Source organism: Salmo salar, chromosome ssa29 (genome assembly GCF_905237065.1).
Source record: "Salmo salar chromosome ssa29, Ssal_v3.1, whole genome shotgun sequence".
NCBI classification, from domain to species: domain Eukaryota; kingdom Metazoa; phylum Chordata; class Actinopteri; order Salmoniformes; family Salmonidae; genus Salmo; species Salmo salar.
In genome coordinates this window covers 31,832,561-31,858,783 of record NC_059470.1, presented here as the reverse complement: position 1 = coordinate 31,858,783, position 26,223 = coordinate 31,832,561, and the positions used below count along the sequence as shown (strand labels likewise).

General features: G+C 48.6%; 1 protein-coding gene across 4 annotated transcripts in view; it reads right to left on the bottom strand.

The window, feature by feature from the left end:
• Positions 1-484: 484 nt before the first annotated feature.
• Positions 485-26,223, bottom strand: part of LOC106590608 (methionine synthase reductase) — a 29,400-nt gene continuing 3,661 nt past the window's right edge. For all 4 annotated transcript variants that reach the window (XM_014181735.2, XM_014181734.2, XM_014181732.2 and 1 more), the window contains exons 9-15: positions 25,821-26,001; positions 23,236-23,278; positions 22,210-22,390; positions 20,624-20,742; positions 12,162-12,254; positions 1,845-2,036; positions 485-1,716 (exon numbers count right to left, since the gene is read on the bottom strand). In XM_014181735.2, the coding sequence (XP_014037210.2) occupies positions 1,572-1,716; positions 1,845-2,036; positions 12,162-12,254; positions 20,624-20,742; positions 22,210-22,390; positions 23,236-23,278; positions 25,821-26,001 (954 nt within the window). In that variant the 3' untranslated portion in view covers positions 485-1,571. The remainder of the gene's footprint in view (positions 1,717-1,844; positions 2,037-12,161; positions 12,255-20,623; positions 20,743-22,209; positions 22,391-23,235; positions 23,279-25,820; positions 26,002-26,223) is intronic.

Sequence of the window (26,223 nt, the reverse complement as noted above, 5' to 3'; positions counted from 1 at the left end):
AGGCCACCAAAGGTCTCTTCACAGTCCCCAAGTCAAAAATCAGACTGTGGGAGGCACACAGTACAGCATAGAACCATGACCACATGGAACTCTATTCCACATCAGGTAACTGATGCAAGCAGTAGAATCAGAATGTTTTAATTTATTATAAAAGTACACCTTATGGAACAGCGGGAACTCCGAAGACACAGGCACAAACACATGCGCACACACGATAACATATGCACTATACACACAGATTTTGTTTTGTAGATATGTTGTAGTGGAGTAGTGGCCTGAGGAAACACACTTAATGTGTTGTGAAAAGTGTTATTAAACGTAATGTCATGTAATATTTTTAATTCTAACTGCCTTAAAATGTTGCTGGACCCCAGGAAGAGTAGCTTCTGCCTTGGCAGCAGCTAATGGTGATCCATAATAAATACAAATACAAGCTTTTTAAGTGAGTGTATTTTGGGATTTTGTACACAGTAAGACAAGCATGTGAAATGTGTAACATTTATTAACTCATGATTGAAGGCAGTTTCACCTAGCTTTCATTTAGCTTGTACAGACAAATTATAGTTTCTGGTGTTCTTCCAGAATCTCAAGTCAACAAGAAGTCTCCCAGGGATAGCTACAGTCCTGATCTCACGGTGTGAATATGCTGCAGGACTCCAGAGTCAAACAGAGGCGTGTGAGTAGTATAACAGGCAGCGTGTTAGTCTTGCATAATTTTTTTTTTTTAAAACACTATAGTACTTGAAAGTACTTGAAAATCAAATCTTGTGCTGTCAGTTTATGAAGTTTATGGTCAGGTCCTGTGAGGCAAGAGGAACAGCATGCAACCCAATCCATATTGTCAGTTTAGGTGTTGCTGCATGGAAATTAATGGACAACTAAAATTACATGGACCTTTTCTGTCAGTGACATAAAATACACTGCCTTCAGAATGTATTCATACCCCTTGACTTATTCCACATTGTTGTTAGACTGAATTCAAAATGGATTTTTCTTCTCACCCATCTACACACAATACCCCATATTGACAAAGTGAAAACATGTTTTTAGAAATGTTTGCTAATTTATTGAAAATAAATTCACACTCCTGAGTCAGTATGCACTACCGTTCAAAAGTTTGAGGTCACTTAGAAATGTCCTTGTTTTTGAAAGAAAAGCAAATGTTTTGTGCTTTTCGATTACATTCTGAAACTCGTCAGTCTTTTCTTGTTCTGAGAAATGAAGGCTATTCCATTTGAGAAAATGCCAAGAAACTGAAGATCTCACACAACGCTGTGTACTACTCCCTTAACAGAACAGCGCAAACTGTCTCTAACAAGAATAGAAAGAGGAGTGGGAGGCCCCGGTGCACAACTGAGCAAGAGAACAAGTACATTAGAGTGTCTAGTTTCAGAAATAGATGCCTCACAAGTCCTCAACTGGCAGCTTCATTAAATAGTACCCGCAAAACACCAGTCTCAACGTCAACAGTGAAGAGGCGACTCCGGGATGCTGGCCTGACAATTACATACATTTGAATCCCAACTTGTAACACAACAAAATGTAAAAAAAGTCAAGGGGTGTGAATACTTTCAGCTCCATATGTCCTGTAGATAGCGTTTCTCCTCCCTGAGTCCGGCCAGTCTATTCATGGCGTCCAGTTTATCCAGCTGAAGCTCTGCTGATACCATCTCTATCAGGGTGTTGTTCACGTCTTTAGCCATGTTCTTAGCATCACTGTGGGAGCAAAAGGTAGTCAGGAAAACCAGTGATCCACATCTACTAAGATAATCAACTCTATCAACCATATTGTTCCATTGTTTCCCTATTGACATCATCACCACCATCATCAAAGCTGAGCTCACCCGCAGACATAGAGGTATCCCTTCTCCTTGAGGAGGAGGTTGATGATGTCTTTGGCATGGCTGAGCAGGTTGTGTTGGACGTATCTGGGTCCCGTCTCGGTCTGTGTTTCTGTTCCGTCCTGAGTGTCCCGTGAGAAAGACACTTTCAGATGGGTGAGGGTTCCATTGGCCACAAACCCCTGCAGCTCCTCTCTGAGAGAAAGAGAGAGCCGGTGAGTTATTTTACACGCTGTAGCTTTAATGAGAGTTATTTGACACATATTTCAATAAGTTATTTTTACACATATTTCAATGAGTTATTTTACACATATATTTCACCATCTCACGTTTTTTTTTAAATATCCATCCAAGCGGTGTAGAAGCCTACGCATAAACACACAGGCTAGCCGATGCACCTTATTCAGCGCAAGAGAAATTGAAAAAATATAGACTTCATAAGGTTGAGTCCCTCTTATAACCATATTTTTTTTTACAATCAATCCACCTAGCCTTGCTGCAACCTTGTCTGTGTGTGTCCATTACTTGCTGTCCAAGTTTGTGTATTCCGCCTCAATGTTTAACAGGGCCTTGTGTATATAGCAACAGCACGATAAAGTTGACTGTTTTCTGGGCCAGTGAAGAACCTTACCCAAGGTTGACAGGATGGACAGACAGACAGACGGACAGAGACTAGACATATGGGATGTTGTCTGGAAACAGAGGGAACTTGGGTGAAAGTATTCATATAATGTTTTGCAGTAGCAGAAAGACTTTTAAAAACGAGTTTTAATAAAATATGAAGGCCATGACAGGAATGAGAATAAATGCAGTAAATACTGCAGGGGAGGTGAGCGAAGGAGATATTGTTTTTACTGCCCTCTCTCTCTCCCCCTCTCCCTCTCTCTCTCCCTTCATTGGGTTGAATGTCACATTGATGCAAGAACATCACCATGTTAATCTTATGACATGTATTCATCTGGATGACTCAACAATTCTCTTCTACCTCTGACAGCCGCAAACAAATCCCTAGTTTACCTAGCATGTTAAACACCAGAAAAACAAGAGGGAAACCAGGAAGAAGGGAGGAAAAGAGCTCACAGACAGAATCAACAAGAGCAGTGATGAGGGTTCACTTTCTGGTGATCAAATAACAACATGAATAACACATCCCCTTAAAAGGTGTCGTCTAACAGAAACGTCCAGGGGGGGAGGTGTCGTCTAACAGAAACGTCCAGGGGGGGAGGTGTCGTCTAACAGAAACGTCCAGGGGGGGGAGGTGTCGTCTAACAGAAACGTCCAGGGGGGGAGGTGTCGTCTAACAGAAACGTCCAGGGGGGGAGGTGTCGTCTAACAGAAACGTCCAGGGGGGGAGGTGTCGTCTAACAGAAACGTCCAGGGGGGGAGGTGTCGTCTAACAGAAACGTCCAGGGGGGAGGTGTCGTCTAACAGAAACGTCCAGGGGGGAGGTGTCGTCTAACAGAAACGTCCAGGGGGGGAGGTGTCGTCTAACAGAAACGTCCAGGGGGGAGGTGTCGTCTAACAGAAACGTCCAGGGGGGGAGGTGTCGTCTAACAGAAACGTCCAGGGGGGAGGTGTCGTCTAACAGAAACGTCCAGGGGGGGGAGGTGTCGTCTAACAGAAACGTCCAGGGGGGGAGGTGTCGTCTAACAGAAACGTCCAGGGGGGGGGAGGTGTCGTCTAACAGAAACGTCCAGGGGGGGGGAGGTGTCGTCTAACAGAAACGTCCAGGGGGGGAGGTGTCGTCTAACAGAAACGTCCAGGGGGGGAGGTGTCGTCTAACAGAAACGTCCAGGGGGGAGGTGTCGTCTAACAGAAACGTCCAGGGGGGGAGGTGTCGTCTAACAGAAACGTCCAGGGGGGGGAGGTGTCGTCTAACAGAAACGTCCAGGGGGGGAGGTGTCGTCTAACAGAAACGTCCAGGGGGGGAGGTGTCGTCTAACAGAAACGTCCAGGGGGGGAGGTGTCGTCTAACAGAAACGTCCAGGGGGGGAGGTGTCGTCTAACAGAAACGTCCAGGGGGGGGAGGTGTCGGTCTAACAGAAACGTCCAGGGGGGGAGGTGTCGTCTAACAGAAACGTCCAGGGGGGGGAGGTGTCGTCTAACAGAAACGTCCAGGGGGGGAGGTGTCGTCTAACAGAAACGTCCAGGGGGGGAGGTGTCGTCTAACAGAAACGTCCAGGGGGGAGGTGTCGTCTAACAGAAACGTCCAGGGGGGAGGTGTCGTCTAACAGAAACGTCCAGGGGGGAGGTGTCGTCTAACAGAAACGTCCAGGGGGGAGGTGTCGTCTAACAGAAACGTCCAGGGGGGAGGTGTCGGTCTAACAGAAACGTCCAGGGGGGAGGTGTCGTCTAACAGAAACGTCCAGGGGGGGAGGTGTCGTCTAACAGAAACGTCCAGGGGGGGAGGTGTCGTCTAACAGAAACGTCCAGGGGAGGTGTCGTCTAACAGAAACGTCCAGGGGGGGAGGTGTCGGTCTAACAGAAACGTCCAGGGGGGGGAGGTGTCGTCTAACAGAAACGTCCAGGGGGGGGAGGTGTCGTCTAACAGAAACGTCCAGGGGGGGAGGTGTCGTCTAACAGAAACGTCCAGGGGGGGAGGTGTCGTCTAACAGAAACGTCCAGGGGGGAGGTGTCGTCTAACAGAAACGTCCAGGGGGGGAGGTGTCGTCTAACAGAAACGTCCAGGGGGGGAGGTGTCGTCTAACAGAAACGTCCAGGGGGGGAGGTGTCGTCTAACAGAAACGTCCAGGGGGGGAGGTGTCGTCTAACAGAAACGTCCAGGGGGGGGAGGTGTCGTCTAACAGAAACGTCCAGGGGGGAGGTGTCGTCTAACAGAAACGTCCAGGGGGGGGGAGGTGTCGTCTAACAGAAACGTCCAGGGGGGAGGTGTCGTCTAACAGAAACGTCCAGGGGGGGAGGTGTCGTCTAACAGAAACGTCCAGGGGGGGAGGTGTCGTCTAACAGAAACGTCCAGGGGGGGAGGTGTCGTCTAACAGAAACGTCCAGGGGGGGAGGTGTCGTCTAACAGAAACGTCCAGGGGGGGAGGTGTCGTCTAACAGAAACGTCCAGGGGGGAGGTGTCGTCTAACAGAAACGTCCAGGGGGGGAGGTGTGCGTCTAACAGAAACGTCCAGGGGGGGGAGGTGTCGTCTAACAGAAACGTCCAGGGGGGGAGGTGTCGTCTAACAGAAACGTCCAGGGGGGGAGGTGTCGTCTAACAGAAACGTCCAGGGGGGGGAGGTGTCGTCTAACAGAAACGTCCAGGGGGGGGAGGTGTCGTCTAACAGAAACGTCCAGGGGGGAGGTGTCGTCTAACAGAAACGTCCAGGGGGGGAGGTGTCGTCTAACAGAAACGTCCAGGGGGGGGAGGTGTCGTCTAACAGAAACGTCCAGGGGGGGAGGTGTCGTCTAACAGAAACGTCCAGGGGGGGAGGTGTCGTCTAACAGAAACGTCCAGGGGGGAGGTGTCGTCTAACAGAAACGTCCAGGGGGGGAGGTGTCGTCTAACAGAAACGTCCAGGGGGGGAGGTGTCGTCTAACAGAAACGTCCAGGGGGGAGGTGTCGTCTAACAGAAACGTCCAGGGGGGAGGTGTCGGTCTAACAGAAACGTCCAGGGGGGGAGGTGTCGTCTAACAGAAACGTCCAGGGGGGGAGGTGTCGTCTAACAGAAACGTCCAGGGGGGGAGGTGTCGTCTAACAGAAACGTCCAGGGGGGGAGGTGTCGTCTAACAGAAACGTCCAGGGGGGGAGGTGTCGTCTAACAGAAACGTCCAGGGGGGGAGGTGTCGTCTAACAGAAACGTCCAGGGGGGGAGGTGTCGTCTAACAGAAACGTCCAGGGGGGAGGTGTCGTCTAACAGAAACGTCCAGGGGGGAGGTGTCGTCTAACAGAAACGTCCAGGGGGGAGGTGTCGTCTAACAGAAACGTCCAGGGGGGGAGGTGTCGTCTAACAGAAACGTCCAGGGGGGAGGTGTCGTCTAACAGAAACGTCCAGGGGGGAGGTGTCGTCTAACAGAAACGTCCAGGGGGGGAGGTGTCGTCTAACAGAAACGTCCAGGGGGGGAGGTGTCGTCTAACAGAAACGTCCAGGGGGGGAGGTGTCGGTCTAACAGAAACGTCCAGGGGGGGAGGTGTCGGTCTAACAGAAACGTCCAGGGGGGAGGTGTCGGTCTAACAGAAACGTCCAGGGGGGGAGGTGTCGTCTAACAGAAACGTCCAGGGGGGGAGGTGTCGTCTAACAGAAACGTCCAGGGGGGGAGGTGTCGGTCTAACAGAAACGTCCAGGGGGGGAGGTGTCGTCTAACAGAAACGTCCAGGGGGGAGGTGTCGTCTAACAGAAACGTCCAGGGGGGGGAGGTGTCGTCTAACAGAAACGTCCAGGGGGGGAGGTGTCGTCTAACAGAAACGTCCAGGGGGGGAGGTGTCGGTCTAACAGAAACGTCCAGGGGGGAGGTGTCGGTCTAACAGAAACGTCCAGGGGGGGAGGTGTCGTCTAACAGAAACGTCCAGGGGGGGAGGTGTCGTCTAACAGAAACGTCCAGGGGGGAGGTGTCGGTCTAACAGAAACGTCCAGGGGGGGAGGTGTCGTCTAACAGAAACGTCCAGGGGGGAGGTGTCGTCTAACAGAAACGTCCAGGGGGGAGGTGTCGTCTAACAGAAACGTCCAGGGGGGGAGGTGTCGTCTAACAGAAACGTCCAGGGGGGGAGGTGTCGGTCTAACAGAAACGTCCAGGGGGGGAGGTGTCGAGTCTAACAGAAACGTCCAGGGGGGGAGGTGTCGTCTAACAGAAACGTCCAGGGGGGGAGGTGTCGTCTAACAGAAACGTCCAGGGGGGGAGGTGTCGTCTAACAGAAACGTCCAGGGGGGGAGGTGTCGTCTAACAGAAACGTCCAGGGGGGAGGTGTCGTCTAACAGAAACGTCCAGGGGGGGAGGTGTCGTCTAACAGAAACGTCCAGGGGGGGAGGTGTGCGTCTAACAGAAACGTCCAGGGGGGGAGGTGTCGTCTAACAGAAACGTCCAGGGGGGGAGGTGTCGTCTAACAGAAACGTCCAGGGGGGGGAGGTGTCGTCTAACAGAAACGTCCAGGGGGGGAGGTGTCGTCTAACAGAAACGTCCAGGGGGAGGTGTCGTCTAACAGAAACGTCCAGGGGGAGGTGTCGTCTAACAGAAACGTCCAGGGGGGGAGGTGTCGTCTAACAGAAACGTCCAGGGGGGGAGGTGTCGGTCTAACAGAAACGTCCAGGGGGGGAGGTGTCGTCTAACAGAAACGTCCAGGGGGGGAGGTGTCGTCTAACAGAAACGTCCAGGGGGGGAGGTGTCGTCTAACAGAAACGTCCAGGGGGGGGAGGTGTCGTCTAACAGAAACGTCCAGGGGGGGAGGTGTCGTCTAACAGAAACGTCCAGGGGGGGAGGTGTCGTCTAACAGAAACGTCCAGGGGGGAGGTGTCGTCTAACAGAAACGTCCAGGGGGGAGGTGTCGTCTAACAGAAACGTCCAGGGGGGGAGGTGTCGTCTAACAGAAACGTCCAGGGGGGGAGGTGTCGTCTAACAGAAACGTCCAGGGGGGGAGGTGTCGTCTAACAGAAACGTCCAGGGGGGGAGGTGTCGTCTAACAGAAACGTCCAGGGGGGGGAGGTGTCGGTCTAACAGAAACGTCCAGGGGGGAGGTGTCGTCTAACAGAAACGTCCAGGGGGGGAGGTGTCGTCTAACAGAAACGTCCAGGGGGGGGAGGTGTCGTCTAACAGAAACGTCCAGGGGGGGGAGGTGTCGCGTCTAACAGAAACGTCCAGGGGGGGAGGTGTCGTCTAACAGAAACGTCCAGGGGGGAGGTGTCGGTCTAACAGAAACGTCCAGGGGGGGAGGTGTCGTCTAACAGAAACGTCCAGGGGGGGGAGGTGTCGTCTAACAGAAACGTCCAGGGGGGGAGGTGTCGGTCTAACAGAAACGTCCAGGGGGGAGGTGTCGTCTAACAGAAACGTCCAGGGGGGGAGGTGTCGTCTAACAGAAACGTCCAGGGGGGGAGGTGTCGTCTAACAGAAACGTCCAGGGGGGGGAGGTGTCGGTCTAACAGAAACGTCCAGGGGGGGGAGGTGTCGTCTAACAGAAACGTCCAGGGGGGGGAGGTGTCGTCTAACAGAAACGTCCAGGGGGGGAGGTGTCGTCTAACAGAAACGTCCAGGGGGGGGAGGTGTCGTCTAACAGAAACGTCCAGGGGGGGAGGTGTCGTCTAACAGAAACGTCCAGGGGGGGAGGTGTCGTCTAACAGAAACGTCCAGGGGGGGGAGGTGTCGTCTAACAGAAACGTCCAGGGGGGGAGGTGTCGTCTAACAGAAACGTCCAGGGGGGGGAGGTGTCGGTCTAACAGAAACGTCCAGGGGGGGAGGTGTCGTCTAACAGAAACGTCCAGGGGGGGAGGTGTCGTCTAACAGAAACGTCCAGGGGGGGGAGGTGTCGTCTAACAGAAACGTCCAGGGGGGAGGTGTCGTCTAACAGAAACGTCCAGGGGGGGGAGGTGTCGTCTAACAGAAACGTCCAGGGGGGGAGGTGTCGTCTAACAGAAACGTCCAGGGGGGGAGGTGTCGTCTAACAGAAACGTCCAGGGGGGGGAGGTGTCGTCTAACAGAAACGTCCAGGGGGGGGAGGTGTCGTCTAACAGAAACGTCCAGGGGGGGAGGTGTCGTCTAACAGAAACGTCCAGGGGGGAGGTGTCGTCTAACAGAAACGTCCAGGGGGGAGGTGTCGTCTAACAGAAACGTCCAGGGGGGGGAGGTGTCGTCTAACAGAAACGTCCAGGGGGGGAGGTGTCGTCTAACAGAAACGTCCAGGGGGGGAGGTGTCGTCTAACAGAAACGTCCAGGGGGGGAGGTGTCGTCTAACAGAAACGTCCAGGGGGGGAGGTGTCGTCTAACAGAAACGTCCAGGGGGGGAGGTGTGCGTCTAACAGAAACGTCCAGGGGGGAGGTGTCGTCTAACAGAAACGTCCAGGGGGGGAGGTGTCGTCTAACAGAAACGTCCAGGGGGGGAGGTGTCGTCTAACAGAAACGTCCAGGGGGGAGGTGTCGTCTAACAGAAACGTCCAGGGGGGAGGTGTCGTCTAACAGAAACGTCCAGGGGGGGGAGGTGTCGTCTAACAGAAACGTCCAGGGGGGGAGGTGTCGTCTAACAGAAACGTCCAGGGGGGAGGTGTCGTCTAACAGAAACGTCCAGGGGGGGAGGTGTCGTCTAACAGAAACGTCCAGGGGGGAGGTGTCGTCTAACAGAAACGTCCAGGGGGGGAGGTGTCGTCTAACAGAAACGTCCAGGGGGGGAGGTGTCGTCTAACAGAAACGTCCAGGGGGGGAGGTGTCGTCTAACAGAAACGTCCAGGGGGGGGAGGTGTCGTCTAACAGAAACGTCCAGGGGGGGAGGTGTCGGTCTAACAGAAACGTCCAGGGGGGAGGTGTCGTCTAACAGAAACGTCCAGGGGGGGAGGTGTCGTCTAACAGAAACGTCCAGGGGGGGAGGTGTCGTCTAACAGAAACGTCCAGGGGGGGAGGTGTCGTCTAACAGAAACGTCCAGGGGGGGAGGTGTCGGTCTAACAGAAACGTCCAGGGGGGGAGGTGTCGGTCTAACAGAAACGTCCAGGGGGGGGAGGTGTCGTCTAACAGAAACGTCCAGGGGGGGAGGTGTCGTCTAACAGAAACGTCCAGGGGGGAGGTGTCGTCTAACAGAAACGTCCAGGGGGGAGGTGTCGTCTAACAGAAACGTCCAGGGGGGGAGGTGTCGTCTAACAGAAACGTCCAGGGGGGAGGTGTCGTCTAACAGAAACGTCCAGGGGGGGAGGTGTCGGTCTAACAGAAACGTCCAGGGGGGGAGGTGTCGTCTAACAGAAACGTCCAGGGGGGGAGGTGTCGTCTAACAGAAACGTCCAGGGGGGGAGGTGTCGTCTAACAGAAACGTCCAGGGGGGAGGTGTCGTCTAACAGAAACGTCCAGGGGGGGAGGTGTCGTCTAACAGAAACGTCCAGGGGGGGAGGTGTCGTCTAACAGAAACGTCCAGGGGGGGAGGTGTCGTCTAACAGAAACGTCCAGGGGGGGGAGGTGTCGTCTAACAGAAACGTCCAGGGGGGGAGGTGTCGTCTAACAGAAACGTCCAGGGGGAGGTGTCGTCTAACAGAAACGTCCAGGGGGGGAGGTGTCGTCTAACAGAAACGTCCAGGGGGGGAGGTGTCGGTCTAACAGAAACGTCCAGGGGGGGAGGTGTCGTCTAACAGAAACGTCCAGGGGGGGAGGTGTCGGTCTAACAGAAACGTCCAGGGGGGGAGGTGTCGGTCTAACAGAAACGTCCAGGGGGGGAGGTGTCGTCTAACAGAAACGTCCAGGGGGGGGAGGTGTCGTCTAACAGAAACGTCCAGGGGGGGGAAGGTGTCGTCTAACAGAAACGTCCAGGGGGGGGAGGTGTCGTCTAACAGAAACGTCCAGGGGGGAGGTGTCGTCTAACAGAAACGTCCAGGGGGGAGGTGTCGTCTAACAGAAACGTCCAGGGGGGGGAGGTGTCGGTCTAACAGAAACGTCCAGGGGGGGAGGTGTCGTCTAACAGAAACGTCCAGGGGGGAGGTGTCGTCTAACAGAAACGTCCAGGGGGGGGAGGTGTCGTCTAACAGAAACGTCCAGGGGGGGAGGTGTCGTCTAACAGAAACGTCCAGGGGGGGAGGTGTCGTCTAACAGAAACGTCCAGGGGGGGAAAGGTGTCGTCTAACAGAAACGTCCAGGGGGGAAAGGAGTCGTCTAACAGAAACGTCCAGGGGGGGGGGGGAAAGGTGTCGTCTAACAGAAACGTCCAGGGGGGGGGAGGTGTCGTCTAACAGAAAAAAATATTCTCTCTATATGAGACTTTCATATTGCCATTTTCCATTTCTCCTCCTTCCTCTCTTTTCTGTTCTTCCCTCTTTTCTCTGTTGAATGTCAGCCAATACAATGAGACTTTGATTTCTGTTTGAAAGGTTAACATCCTGGTACCAGGGGTCCACCCAGACCCCACTGAGCTGAGCTCTTCCGTCTGGCCTCAGCTCTCAGTCAAACCCTGTGTGTATTGACAGAGAAAACAGCCCTGGTCTGGTGGTGCCACTCTGGTCTTTAACAAGAGCTCAGCAAACCCCTTTCCCTCTGCACTGAAATCACAATCCATAAAAAGAGGGGGATAAGAGAGAAAAAAAAGGGAGGGAACTATAAGAAGGAGGGTAAGGGAGAAAACGGGTGCAAACATTAGGGGGTCTGAGTAACTGACTGGAGGTCAGATTGGTGTCACCCTCTAACACGTATGTTAAGTGTTGGGGTCGATTAGGGCTTTTATAGGAGAACATTGTGTACTAATGTTAAAGTCACATCCAGGATATCAGGGTTTAGCCTAGGATCACAGGATATACTTAGCATCAAAGGGAATACATCATTTTTCTATCAGTTCATGTTTCAGACCCCCACTGACCGGCCGAAGTCGGGTTAGGTTGAATTCCCGCAGATAAGAGAGATCTACACTGAACAAACAACCATCAGGCCAGGATACCTGGCTGTGAGGATGTATTTAACAAAGAGATGGAAGAAAATAAACAAATACAGGCAGATATTTCTTTGATCTGTTCTTTCATGATTTCTGGGACAAATTCATGTATTAAGGATGCACTGCTTTGATTTGTGTACTGGCCTTGTAGTGCTACAGCTCATTTAAGGAGAGAGTTTGGATGTTCTGCATTCTCTCAGTTAAGTAAGTTAAGTTTGATTTGAAATACAAATGTTTTCAAGTCTTCTGAACTGGAATTTCTGCATCTACTGTATGGCATATCTACACTGAGCGGACAAAACATTAAGAACACCTGCTCTTTCCATGACAGACTGACCAGGTGAACTTGGGCTACAGAGTGGCGCAGTGGTTTAAGGCACTGCATCTCAGTGCTAGAGGCGTCACTACAGACCCTGGTTCGATTACAGGCTGTATCAAAACCGGCCGTGATTGGGTGTCCCATCGGGCGGCGCACAATTGGCCCAGCGTCGTCCGGGTTTGGCTGGGGCAGGCCGTCATTGTAAATAAGAATTTGTTCTTAACTGACTTACCTAGTTAAATAAAGGTTAAATAAATAAAAAAAGGACATCCAGCCAACTTGACACAACTGTGGGAAGCATTGGAGTCGACATGGGTGCTTCCCAAATGGCATCATACTCCCTATACAGTGGACTACGAGCAGAAACACAATGCAGGCCCAGGTCAGGAGTACAGCACAACATAGGCAATGGGGTGCCATTTTGGAAATACCCAACGTTTTGGTCAAAATGACACTCACCTAAAGAGGAAGTCTCGGTCTCTATGGCGACAACCGAAGAACAGCCAGGTCTCACTGAACTCTGCCTCTGGGTTTTCCTCCCGCTCCTTCTCCCTGAAAGAGAAAAACAGAGGAGAAAATAAAACATATATATACACTGGAGGAGACCTCAAAGCCCAATCAATAAAAACACAGAATGGACAGAGTCCTTGTCACAACAGATGTTAAAGGGAGCAGTGATACGGTTGTATCTCGCTACAACATCTATACAGTACAGAGCCACAATTATGATGGGGATGATGCAGTCCAGAGAGGATAGGAAGTTAACATGCTACTAAAGAGATGGATCACACTACACCGTAGATTACAATTAAAACAAGGACTGAACACATCTCCCTCTGCACGTCAGCCCCACTTTTATAAAAGTGAGTCCTCCTGTGGCCAACGAGTCTGTCAGGGCTCCCAGAATCTTTTGCACAGAGGTGGCACAAAGACCCAAAACGCTGAGCCAGTGCGCTGCCATCTACACACCCCGCCGCCTACAGCCCCCGCCGCCTACAGCCCCCGCCGCCTACAGCCCCCGCCGCCACCGCCTACAGCCCCCGCCGCCTACAGCCCCGCCGCCTACAGCCCCGCCGCCACCACCTACAGCCCCCGCCGCCTACAGCCCCGCCGCCGCCACCTACAGCCCCGCCGCCACCACCTACAGCCCCGCCGCCACCACCTCCTACAGCCCCCCGCCACCCTACAGTCCCGCCGCCACCACCTACAGCCCCCGCCGCCTACAGCCCCGCCGCCTACAGCCCCGCCGCCACCACCTACAGCCCCCGCCGCCTACAGTCCCGCCGTCGCCACCTACAGCCCCCGCCGCCTACAGCCCCGCCGCCGCCACCTACAGCCCCGCCGCCACCACCTACAGCCCCCGCCGCCTACAGCCCCGCCGCCACCACCTACAGCCCCCGCCGCCTACAGTCCCGCCGCCACCACCTACAGCCCCGCTGCCTACAGTCCCGCCGCCACCACCTACAGCCCCCGCCGCCTACAGCCCCGCCGCCTACAGCCCCGCCGCCACCACCTACAGCCCCCGCCACCACCTACAGCCCCCGCCGCCTACAGCCCCGCCGCCTACAGCCCCGCCGCCACCACCTACAGCCCCCGCCGCCTACAGCCCCGCCGCCACCACCTACAGCCCCGCCGCCGCCACCTACAGCCCCGCCGCCGCCACCTACACACTCGCCGCCACCTAGAGACCTTGACTAGATAAGGTTTCTGAATACCCTGAACATTCCAGTCTCATTGATGAATACCCTGAACATTCCAGTCTCATTGATGAATACCCTGAACATTCCAGTCTCATTGATGAATACCCTAAACATTCCAGTCTCATTGATGAATACCCTGAACATTCCAGTCTCATTGATGAATACCCTGAACATTCCAGTCTCATTGATGAATACCCTAAACATTCCAGTCTCATTGATGAATACCCTAAACATTCCAGTCTCATTGATGAATACCCTAAACATTCCAGTCTCATTGATGAATACCCTAAACATTCCAGTCTCATTGATGAATACCCTAAACATTCCAGTCTCATTGATGAATACCCTAAACATTCCAGTCTCATTGATGAATACCCTAAACATTCCAGTCTCATTGATGAATACCCTGAACATTCCAGTCTCATTGATGAATACCCTAAACATTCCAGTCTCATTGATGAATACCCTGAACATTCCAGTCTCATTGATGAATACCCTAAACATTCCAGTCTCATTGATGAATACCCTAAACATTCCAGTCTCAACTCAACCCTCCACTCTTCAATCCTCCCCTCTTCCTCAACCCTCTTTACACTCCCCTCCTCAACCCTCCCCTCCTCTCTTCAACACTCCCCTCCTCAAATCTCTTCAACCTTCCACTCCCCTCCTCAACCCTCCCATCCTCTCTCCTTCTCAACCATCCCCTCCTCAACTCTCCCTCCCTCCTCAACACTCCCCCCCCTCCACTCTCTTCAACACTCCCCCCCAACTCTCTTCAACACCCCCCCCCCCAACTCTCTTCAACACTCCCCCCCTCCCAACTCTCTTCAACACTCCCCCCTCCCAACTCTCTTCAACACTCCCCCCCTCCACTCTCTTCAACACTCCCCCCCTCAACTCTCTTCAACACTCCCCCCCTCAACACTCCCCCCTCAACACTCCCCCCCCTCAACACTCCCCCCTCAACTCTCTTCAACACTCCCCTCCCCTCCTCAACCCACAAGGATCAATATCAATAGCCTGGCTTCTATTTCTACTGCGCCACACAGACCACACTACCCCTCCCTCTGAATACAAATCACATCTCTGCCCAGATCACACTACCCCTCCCTCTGAATACAAATCACATCTCTGCCCAGACCACACTACCCCTCCCTCTGAATACAAATCACATCTCTGCCCAGACCACACTACCCCTCCCTCTGAATACAAATCACATCTCTGCCCAGACCACACTACCCCTCCCTCTGAATACAAATCACATCTCTGCCCAGATTACACTACCCCTCCCTCTGAATACAAATCACATCTCTGCCCAGACCACACTACCCCTCCCTCTGAATACAAATCACATCTCTGCCCAGACCACACTACCCCTCCCTCTGAATACAAATCACATCTCTGCCCAGACCACACTACCCCTCCCTCTGAATACAAATCACATCTCTGCCCAGACGACAGGACCGGAGGGAAACAGTGCCACAGCATCAGAGCCAGACACTCCATTCTGGGTCCAAAGGAGGCAGTTGCCTCTCAATGCTTCTCTGATGAACAAGGAGGTGAAGAAACTGTGATTCAGCAGGAATGAGGTCTTGGTAAACACAGAAATTCTTTTATTTCCTCTGACCTTGTTCATGCTGAATGGGTTTTGATGCTCTGTGTGAGCAGTGTTATGAGACTGTGATAATATGTGGCTGTACGTGATAATTCCAGGAAGTGCCAATGAACTATGATCACTGTACCTGGATGCCGAATTACAATGACATTAGCATGCCCGATTCTGAATGCATTCAGCTGAATGTGGAGAAACTAGAGAGTCGTTTACAATAATCAAATACAACTACCGTTCATCCGGTGAACAGCCTCAATGAATTACTCATCCTTAAGCTCAGACGACTAATCAATGGCAAACAGCCAGAGGTCACCAGAGGTCGCCAGATCCCACCGAGTTATGATATTTCAACCGCTCCCTCTCATTCCCTCTCTCCTTTGTTCCCTCTCTCCATAGCTCCCTCGCTTCTGCAGTTACAAAGTGGAACAAAGTAATTTTCAAAACATCCATCGATTGACAAAGGAAGACAGGATGCCAGTTGGGGGAGGGGAGAGGGAGCGACAGAGGGAGAGAGGAGGAAAGAGTGAGGGGAGAGGGAGAGAGGAGGAAAGAGGGAGCGACAGAGGGAGAGAGGAGGAAAGAGGGAGCGACAGAGGGAGAGAGGAGGAAAGAGGGAGCGACAGAGGGAGAGAGGAGGAAAGAGTGAGGGGAGAGGGAGCGACAGAGGGAGAGAGGAGGAAAGAGGAGGGAAGGGAGCGACAGAGGGAGAGAGGAGGAAAGAGTGAGGGGGAGGAAAGAGTGGGAGCGACAGAGGGAGAGAGGAGGAAAGAGTGAGGGGAGAGGGAGCGACAGAGGGAGAGAGGAGGAAAGAGTGAGGGGAGAGGGAACGACAGAGGGAGAGAGGAGGAAAGAGTGAGGGGAGAGGGAGCGACAGAGGGAGAGAGGAGGAAAGAGTGAGGGGAGAGGGAGCGACAGAGGGAGAGAGGAGGAAAGAGTGAGGGGAGAGGGAGCGACAGAGGGAGAGAGGAGGAAAGAGTGAGGGGAGAGGGAGAAGAAGTTAAACGTCCCCATGCTGCTTTGTTGCTAAAAAGGAGGCCATTCAGGCTTTGTTGGCGACCTGCTTTCAAAATGGCTGTTGGTGATACAGCGTCCTGTTGTCAAATTGAACGTTGTTATCTCTTATCAAAGCACGACATCAGGGGTAGACTCCTCGTTTGGAATCTTAAATCGGGCACTGTACAAAGCTTTCATCGTGACAGGTTTTACAATCTGACAGAGACAAGGGTTGTTTCACCCAACTTCTTCCTACGGTGAAAAGCTTTATGCAGAGAAAATGACTGTCTATGTTGAAAAGCACTTAGAAAACGAGAACCTGCCTTTCTACAGCCAATCACCAGGGGCTTACTCAAGGCTGCTATATACCTGTATGTTACTGATTGCTGTTATCGTAGACATGAAAACATTTCTGAATGCTGTAAAGTGGAATGTCCCAGTTATATCAAAATCAGGTTTGAAAGGAACTTGACAGATATGTCATCGCTAATCTGATTAACTTTCCACGTGCAAGAGGACACCTCATGTAAATTGTGATGGATACATGTGATTCCATACAAGATCTGACAAGCCTGACTGCACTGATTTTCACTCAACTAAAAGAAAACACTAGAGAGCACTAATAGTTTCTTCTGGGTCGAGGCTAAGCTTGAGTTGTACCAGGAAACATGGATTTCTTTAGTTGATAGGTAACAAGAAAATGTAAAAGCTTGAAAACTATGTCAACTAATGCCCTGAAAAGGAGGGCACAACTGTGTGGTGATGTCAGACTGCGCAGGGGAGAACACGCTCCATGGCGACGCTGACAGGTCGGTGTAGCTGAACTAGCAACGTGAGCCATTCATCGACCACGTAGTCGGCGGGTGGTGTGACCGTGTCTGAGCAGCGGTGCACCTCCCAGTAATGACCAGCTGTGATTTACATTGACACATACCTCTTCACATTGAAATCAATACGTCTCCGTCTGCCCTAAGTCATAAACACCAGACAGACAGCCAACGTCTCTGGAATGGCTTGACTTAATACCTCAGGTGGGAAGTTGCCCTTAGGCTCAGATCTAGGATCAGCTTACTCTCTCCAAATACTAACATTAAAAGGGGCAATCAGCAGTTGAAACAATAAATAGTTTCTGTAAAAAGCTGAGGGATGGGGCAAGAGAAAGGTAACCACTCTCAAATTCATAGAGCTATGGTTGCAAGGACTGACCATCCACGACATCAACATTATAGTTTTAACCATGCTATGAGGCTATTAAGTATTTGTTTATATTTGCATCGTTTACAAACATTGGAGTAAAACAAGTTTATATTTTGGGTTCTGATGGGGTACGACAGTTGAACTAAGCTATTTATAAAACTTTAAACAATTTAAAGAATCAAATGGGTACATATCAATTTATAAGCCAAAACATGGATGTGGTAACTACAGATTACTCATTAGAGGTAGAACACACAACGGACCTTGGATTGGCGTTTAGAGGTCATTTCCTCATACACGTAGTTTCACTGAAGAACTAGTGTTAATCCCAGACGTGATCACAGCTCTGTTTGTCACATTACCACTAGAAGTCGACCAATTAAATCGGCATGGCCGATTAATTAGGGCCGATTTCAAGTTTTCATAACAATCTGTAATCGGCCTTTTTGGACGCCGATTATATTGCAATCCATGAGGAAACTGCGCGGCAGGCTGACCACCTGTTACGCGAGTGCAGCGTCAAAAGAACCTTGTGGCTGCAATTAGCAAAGGTAAGTTGCTAGCTACCATTAAACTTATCTTATAAAAAAACAATCAACCCTCACATAATCACTAGTTAACTATACATGGTTGATGAAATTACTAGTTTAACTAGCTTGTCCTGCGTTGCATATAATCAATGCGGTGCCTGTTAATTTATCATCGAATCACAGCCTAATTCAACTTCGCCAAACGGCTGATGATTTAACAAAAGCGCATTCGCAAAAAAAAAAGCACATTCATTGCACAATTGTACCTAACCATAAACATCAACACCTTTCTTAAAATCAATACGCAGAAGTATATATTTTTAAACCTGCATATTTAGTTAAAATAAATGCATGTTAGCAGGCAATATTAACTAGGGAAATTGTGTCACTTCTCTTGCGTTCAGTGTAAGCAGAGTCAGGGTATATGCAACAGTGTGGGCCGCCTGGCTCGTTGCAAACTGTGTTTCTCCCTAACAAAGACCGTAATTAATTTGCCCGAATTTTACATAATTATGACATAACATTGAAGGTTGTGCAATGTTACAGCAATATTTAGACTTATGGATGCCACCCGTTCAACAAAATACGGAATGGTTCCGTATTTCACTGAAAGAATAAACGTTTAATTTTGAAAACAAAGTTTCCGGATTTGACCATATTAAATTACCATTGGCTCGATTTCTGTGTGTTTATTATAATTAAGTCTATTATTTGATAGAGCAGTCTGACTGAGCAGTGGTAGACAGCAGCAGGCTCGTAAGCATTCATTCAAACAGCACTTTACTGCGTTTGCGAGCAGCTCTTAGCAATGCTTGAGGCACAGCGCTGTTAATGACTTCAAGCCTATCAACTCCCGAGATTAGGCTGGCAATACTAAAGTGCCTATAAGAACATCCATAAGTCAAAGGCATACAGTTGAAGTCGGAAGTTTACATACACCTTAGCCAAATACATTTAAACTCAGTTTCACAATTCCTGACATTTAATCCTAGTAAACATTTCCTGTTTTAGGATCAACACTTTATTTTAAGATAGTGAAATGTCAGAATAACAGTAGAGAGAATGAGTTACTTCAGCATATTCCCAGTGGGTCAGAAGTTTACATACACTCAATTAGTATTTGGTAGCATTGCCTTTAAATTGTTTAACTTGGGTCAAACGTTTCAAGTAGCCTTCCAAAAGCTTCCCACAATAAGTTGGGTGAATTTTGGCCCATTCCTCCTGACAGAGCAGGTGTAACCGAGTCAGGTTTGTAGGCCTCCTTGCTCACACACACTTTTTCAGTTCTGCCCACAAGTTTCTATAGGATTGAGGTCAGGGCTTTGTGATGGCCACTCCAATACCTTGACTTTGTTGTCCTTAAGCCATTTTGCCACAACTTTGGAAGTATGCTTGGGGGTCATTGTCCATTTGGAAGACCCATTTGTGACCAAGATTTAACTTCCTGACTGATGTCTTGAGATGTTGTTTCAATATATCCAAATTATTTTCCTTCTTCATGATGCCATCTATTTTGCGAAGTGCACCAGTCCCTCTTGCAGCAAAGCACCCCCACAACATGATGCTGCCACCCCCGTGCTTCAACGTTGGGATGGTGTTCTTCGGCTTGCAAGCATCCCCCTTTTCCTCCAAACATAACGATGGTCATTATGACCAAACAGTTCTATTTTTGTTTCATCAGAACAGAGGACATTGCTCCTAAGGATGAACCAGACTCGTGGAGGACACATTTTTTTTTCCTGAGGTCTTGGCTGATTTCTTTTGATTTTCCCATGATGTCAAGCAAAGAGGCACTGAGTTTGAAGGTAGGCCTTGAAATACATCCACAGGTACACCTCCAATTGACTCAAATTATGTCAATTAGCCTATCAGAAGCTTCTAAAGCCATGACATAATTTTCTGGAATTTTCCAACCTGTTTAAAGGCACAGTCAACTTAGTGTATGTAAACTTTTGACCCACTGGAATTGTGATACAGTGAATTATAAGTGAAATAATCTGTTTGTAAACAATTGTTGGAAAAATTACTTACAAATCACGCACAACCGACTTGCTATAGTTTGTTAACAAGCAATTTGTGGAGTGGTTGAAAAACAAGTTTTAATGACTCCAACCTAAGTGTATGTAAACTTCCAACTTCAACTGTATGAAATACAAAATGGTGTAGAGAGAAACAGTCGAAGGGTCATAATTCCTATAATAACTACAACCTACAACTTCTTAACTGGGAATATTAAAGAACTGGGAATATTGAACCACCAGCTTTCATACGTTCTCATGTTTTGAGCAAGGAACTTAAACATTTGCTTTTTTACATGGCACATATTGCACTTTTACAACACTGTTTCTGCATTATTTAAACCAAATTGAACATGTTTCATTATTTATTTGAGACTAAATAGTATTTATGTATTATATTTCATTATTCATTCAGTATTGTTGTACTTGTCATCATTACAAATATATATATATATATATATATATATATATATATATATATATATATATATATATATATATAATGCTTTTTTTGGTCCTCCAATAAATCGGTATCGGTGTTGAAAACACATTATCGGTCGACCTCTAATTACCACCACAGACTTATTGGACACATACGTTTTTGCGTTACTTACACATGACATCACTTAAGCTGTTAATATTACATCGATGGTGTAGTTGAACAGTAAACATTTAACCCACTCCTGTTGCATCATGGTTGTTATAGCACCCTAGTGATTCATGTCGTTGTTCTTGAGCCATAGAGAAAACCCTCATACAGAGTTGGCCTTCACAACTCAAACACTTCTACTCACTGACCAGATAAACAAGCATCACTTAAAACACAACAGTAGCCTGCTTAGTATGAATCCTCAATATTTGTGGGATGTACCTTTGTTGTAGGAATCCAATGAAGGGCGCAACCCCGGTGCCTGGTCCAATCATGATGAAGGGTTTGGAGAGGTCAGAGGGCAGGCGGAAGGAGCAGTTCTGACGCACACTCACATTGACCTGAGGTCAAAGGTCAAAAAGTGTTTATGGGTGCGTCACACCTTTACACTCGTATAATTTCAAAGATTTTACTGAACTACAGTTCATATGGAAATCAGTCAATTTAAATAAATTCATTAGGCCTTATTCTATGGATTTCACAGGACTGGGAATACAGATATGCATCTGTTGGTCACAGATATCTTAAAAAAAGAAAAAGTAGGGACGTGGATCAGAAAACCAGTCAGTATCTGATGTGACCACCATTTGCCTCATGCAGCGCGACACATCTCCTTCACATAGAGTTGATCAGGCTGTTGATTGTGGCCTGTGGAATGTTGTCCTACTCCTCTTCAATGGCTGTGCGAAATTGCTGGATATAGGAACACACTGTCGGACACATAGAACCAGAGCATCCCAAACATGCCCAACGGGTGACATGTCTGGTGAGTATGCAGGCCATGGCAGAACTGGGACATTTTCAGCTTCCAGGATCCTTGCGACATGGTGCAGTGCATTATCATGCTGAAACATGAGGTAATGGCGGTGAATTAATGGCACGACAATGGGCCTCAGGATCTCATCACAGTATCTCTGTGCATTCAAATTGCCATCAATAAACTGCAACTGTGTTTGTTGTCCGTAGCTTATGCCTGCCCATACCATAACCTCACCACCACCACCATGGGTCACTCTGTTCACAATGTTGACATCAGCAAACTGCTCACCCACACAACGCCATCTGCCCGGTAAAGTTGAAACCGGAATTCATCCATAAAGAGCAGTGGCCATTGAAGGTGAGCATTTTCCCGCTGAAGTCGATTACGACGCTGAACTGCAGTCAGGTAAAATCCCTGGTGAGGACGACGAGCATGCAGATGAGCTTCCCCGAGACGGTTTCTGACAATTTGTGCAGAAATCTTTCGGTTGTGCAAACCCACAGTTTCATCAGCTGTCTGGTCTCAGACGATCCCTCAGGTGAAGAAGCCGGATGTGGAGGTCCTGGGCTGGCGAGGTTACACGTGGTCTGCGGATGTGAGGCTGCTTGGATGTACTGCCAAATTCTCTAAAACGATGTTGGAGGCAGTTTATGGTAGAGAAATTAACATTAAATTATCTGTCAACAGCTCTGGTAGACATTCCTGCAGTGAGCATGCCAATTGCTCACTCCTTCAAAACTTGAGACATCTGTAGCAATGTGTTGTGTGACAAAACTGCACATTTTAGAGGGGCCTTTTAATGTCCCCAGCACAAGGTGCACCTGTGTAATAATCATGCTGTTTAATCAGCTTCTTGATATGCCACACCTGTCAGGTGGATGCATTATCTTGTCAAAGGAGAAATACTCACTAACAGGGATGTAAACTAATTGGTGCACAAAATGAGAGAAATAACATTTATTTCAGTTCTTGAAACATGGGACCAACATTTTACATATTAAGTTTGTATGCACACACATGTCTAGACACAGGTGACTCCTCTACTCACCTTAGGGAGGGCTGGGGTGCTGGAGGACTGAGCCTTCCCAGGGCGCACCAGGATGGGATCAACTAGGTCAGAGAGCCAACCAGTACACAGGCCACGCCTCCCCACGGGTCTCCCAGAGCATGCTGGGAACTCTATGACGTTGAAAACAAAGTGCAGCCGACCTGGATGTCTTAAACTGGAGCTGGAGAGAGAGCGAGAGAGAGAGAAGAAGAAGAAGAAGAAGAAGAAGAAGAAGTGACAGGGGAAGTGATAGATTAACAGATTAGGAGAAATAGTGGAGAAAATATATGAAGGTACTATCTTCTTCCAGTACGTAGAGGGTAAATAAGTGACTGTATACCATCAGTGGTGTAAAGTACTTAAGTAAAAATACTTTTAAGTTCTACTCAAGTTGTTTTTGGGGGTATTTATATATTTGACTACTTTACTACATTCCTTGAGAAAATATTGTACTTTTTACTCCATACATTTTCCTTGACAACCAAAAGTACTAGTTACATTTTGAATGCTTAGCAGGACACGAAAATAGTCCAATTGACGCACTTATCAACCAAACATCCCTGGTCATCCCTACTGCCTCTGATCTGAAAATGGTGCCATCTGGTTTGCTTAAAATAAGGAATTTGAAATGATTTATACTTTTAACACTTAAGTATATTTTAGCAATGACATTTGCTTTTGATACTTAACTATATTTTAGACCAAATACTTTTAGACTTTTACTCAAGTAGAATTGTACTTTTACTTGAGTCATTTTCTATTAAGGTATCTTTACTTATACTCAAGTATGACAGCTGGGTACTTTTTCCACCACTGTATACCATAGCCTACTCGTGTTCCAGTACGTAGAGGCTAAATAAGTGACTGTATGCCATAATCATGTTCCAGTACAAATTACAGTTAAGTGCCTTGCTCAAGGGCACATTTTTCAACTAGCAGGCTCGGGTAGTGTAACCAGCACCCTTTCACTTACTAGCCCAACGCTCTAACCACTAGTCTACCTGCCGCCCGAGTACAACAACTTACCTTGCAGCGGAGTACGGTCTTGGTTGCAGTTTGGGCAAATGTTCTGAAATAAAAAGGAAAATGCAACAGGTGAGAGGATATTACGGTAAGGAGGCATCCATCCATCATATCACCTTTCTATGTAGATCACTGGCATAAAGGAGCTGAAGGGGCGCCCTACTTCAGAGTTGAGATTCACCCACCCAACCTCCTAGTCCTATTTCCTTGTTACACACACAGATACGCCTCACGCACATTTATTTTAGGGCATACTGCTGTATTCATGTCGTTTTCATATCCCCAGAGTGTAGATGTGGTGCATGTAGGATGGAGATAGTTCATGTCCACCATATTTCAATGTCAGCTTTGAAGGTGCCCTCTTTTGGGGTAATTTGGAGTCTGGGAATGAGGCCTCTGAGGAATATGGTACAGGAAGAGTTATAATAGTTGGGTACAGTGCGGCTCAGTTGGTAGAGCATGGTGCTTGAAATACCAGGGTTGTGGTTTCACCCCCCATTGAGACCAGTATGAAAAAGTAAGTCGCTCTGGATAAGAGTCTGCTAAATATGTCAAATGTAATGGTTAGGGCGGGTGAAGAAGATCTCCGACAATCTCCGTTTTTATGTGATAAAATACCCTCAACCCATTTTTCACTTCAACCTTAAAAGGTAACCCAAACAGCGAGCGAGCGAGAGCGAGAGCGAGAGAGAGAGAGAGAGAGAGAGAACCAGAACAGCTGGACTAACTCAGCTCTTCAACAGTAAACAGGTCAGAATGTATCACTGATACATGGTGTATCCAGCAGCACCCCCAAGCACTGCTGTAATTCCATCTCCCCCTGCCATTCTCATCTACAGGTTTAACATGGCCTTTTAACCATCTCATTCCCTCCCTGATGGTCTACAGCCCGGCCAGGCCTCTGAGTTCTGACAGTAAACGTTCTATCACAGACAATGACCACACGGGGGGGGGGTATTTCACGCTATGAGTGACATCTCATTTTTGTTCACTACACAAAGACAAAAAATAATAACCCCAAAGTGGATTACAATTACAAATCACCTCTTTACCCAACCTTTTCTAGCTACAGATGCTGTGGAATATAGAGTCAATGCCACAGTAAAGATAATAATTAAGCGCAAAGCATTACTCCACCTTAAACTCACTCAGTCAAACCTAATGGGGCACCACGAAGCCAGTAAATGTGTTTTAACACAGACACAGACAGAGCAGTAGCGATCGTTAACCTGTGGCCTGCCCTCCACAGCGCTGTAGCTAGGCCCCTGTTAAATATAGTAGGATAGTCAATGACAGGACCCCAGCAACAGCTAGTGGACCCAAAACGCTTCCACCAGCACATTCTTCACCAGGGTACTTATGTCCCCATTTACATATGGCCAAATTTCTGCAATGCCGGTTCTACTACTGAAAAGGTGTTGCTGTTTTTTATTTCACCTTTATTTAACCAGGTAGGCCAGTTGAGAACAAGTTCTCATTTACAACTGTGACCTGGCCAAGATAAAGCAAAGCAGTGCAGCAAAAACAACACAGAGTTACACATGGAATAAACAAACGTGCAGTCAATAATACAGTAGAAAAGTCTATATACAGTGTGTGCAAATGTTGTAAGATTAGGGAGGTAAGGCAATAAATAAGCCATAGTTGCGAAATAATTACAATTTAGCATTAACACTGGAGGGATAGATGTGCAGATGATGATGATGTGCAAGTAGAGATACTCAGGTGCAAAAGAGCAAAAATAAATAACAATATGGGGATGAGGTAGTTGGGTGGGCTATTTACAGATGGGTTGCGTACAGGTGCAATGATCGGTAAGCTGCTCTGACAGCTGATGCTTAAAGTTAGTGAGGGAGATATAAGTCTTCAGCTTATATGTTAGCAAAATGGCTGTCACAACACAGGATATTAAGTCGTGACACAGCCTCTGTGGGAGGACATTACAACTTACAAGAACAAATGGGACAGATAACACAGTTCTAGTCTAAATATTTTTTATGAGTATTAGATTACATTTATGTACAATATGTACTGATCTGATAGAAATGCCCTTTCCAACTGGCTTCAAACAAATCTACATAAGTCATCCTCAGCGCAAGTCTAGGCATTATGCCATGAGAGACTATAATGCCTAACTGTCTGCAGCCAATAGTTCTCTGTGTCAGGGGTGACCAAATGGTGAGACAGGATGGAACCACTGACGGGTCACAAAATTTGCAATTTAACTATTTCCTTTTTGCGGTCCTAGATCAAGACTTGATTGAAGCCATGCAGGAACATTGATTTGGTAATTTAGGATTCAGTAAAATGTTTGTAAAAATCCAAGTTGGGTCAAAAAAGAGGAAAAAATAAAATAAAAAAAGAAGTCGGGGAAAACGCTCTATGTAAAATTACATTAACCGGCATTCACTGAGGCTATACTGCCCTCTGCAGGCTAGATGAGGAATACCAGTACATCACTTAGAGACGCTCACTGTATTGGTGACCATTAGAAACTAGAGACATGTTTTGTGACGTGTAAAAGCTAAAACAATGCCCTCTGATTAGCTCAGACATTATGACTGACAGGAGAGGGAGTGTGCTCTGACCTATGAGGAGGCTGAGAGGGGGCTGGCAGGTGGGGAAAGCCCTGAGCAGGTCCAATAGGCAGAGGTTGGGGTCTCTGACATAGAGGTTGTAGTCGGCTGATCCCTGTTTACTACACAGCTCCTGTAGTCTTCTCTTCTCACCACTGTCTCCTGTACACTCCACCAGGGAACGGAGGAACGCCTGAGAAAATACTAAGTAACATTACACACCACATAGCACAAAACCTCTTGTCCCAGATCGTATAGTTTGGGCTCCCGAGGGGCACAGCGGTCAAAGGCCCAGCGTCTCAGTGAAGAATTTGTTCTTAACTGACTTGCATAGTTAAATAAAAGGTTACATTTTTTTTAAATGTAACATTTTTTCTTCTTCAGATTTGTAGTTAATTCTGGACTGCTGGGACTT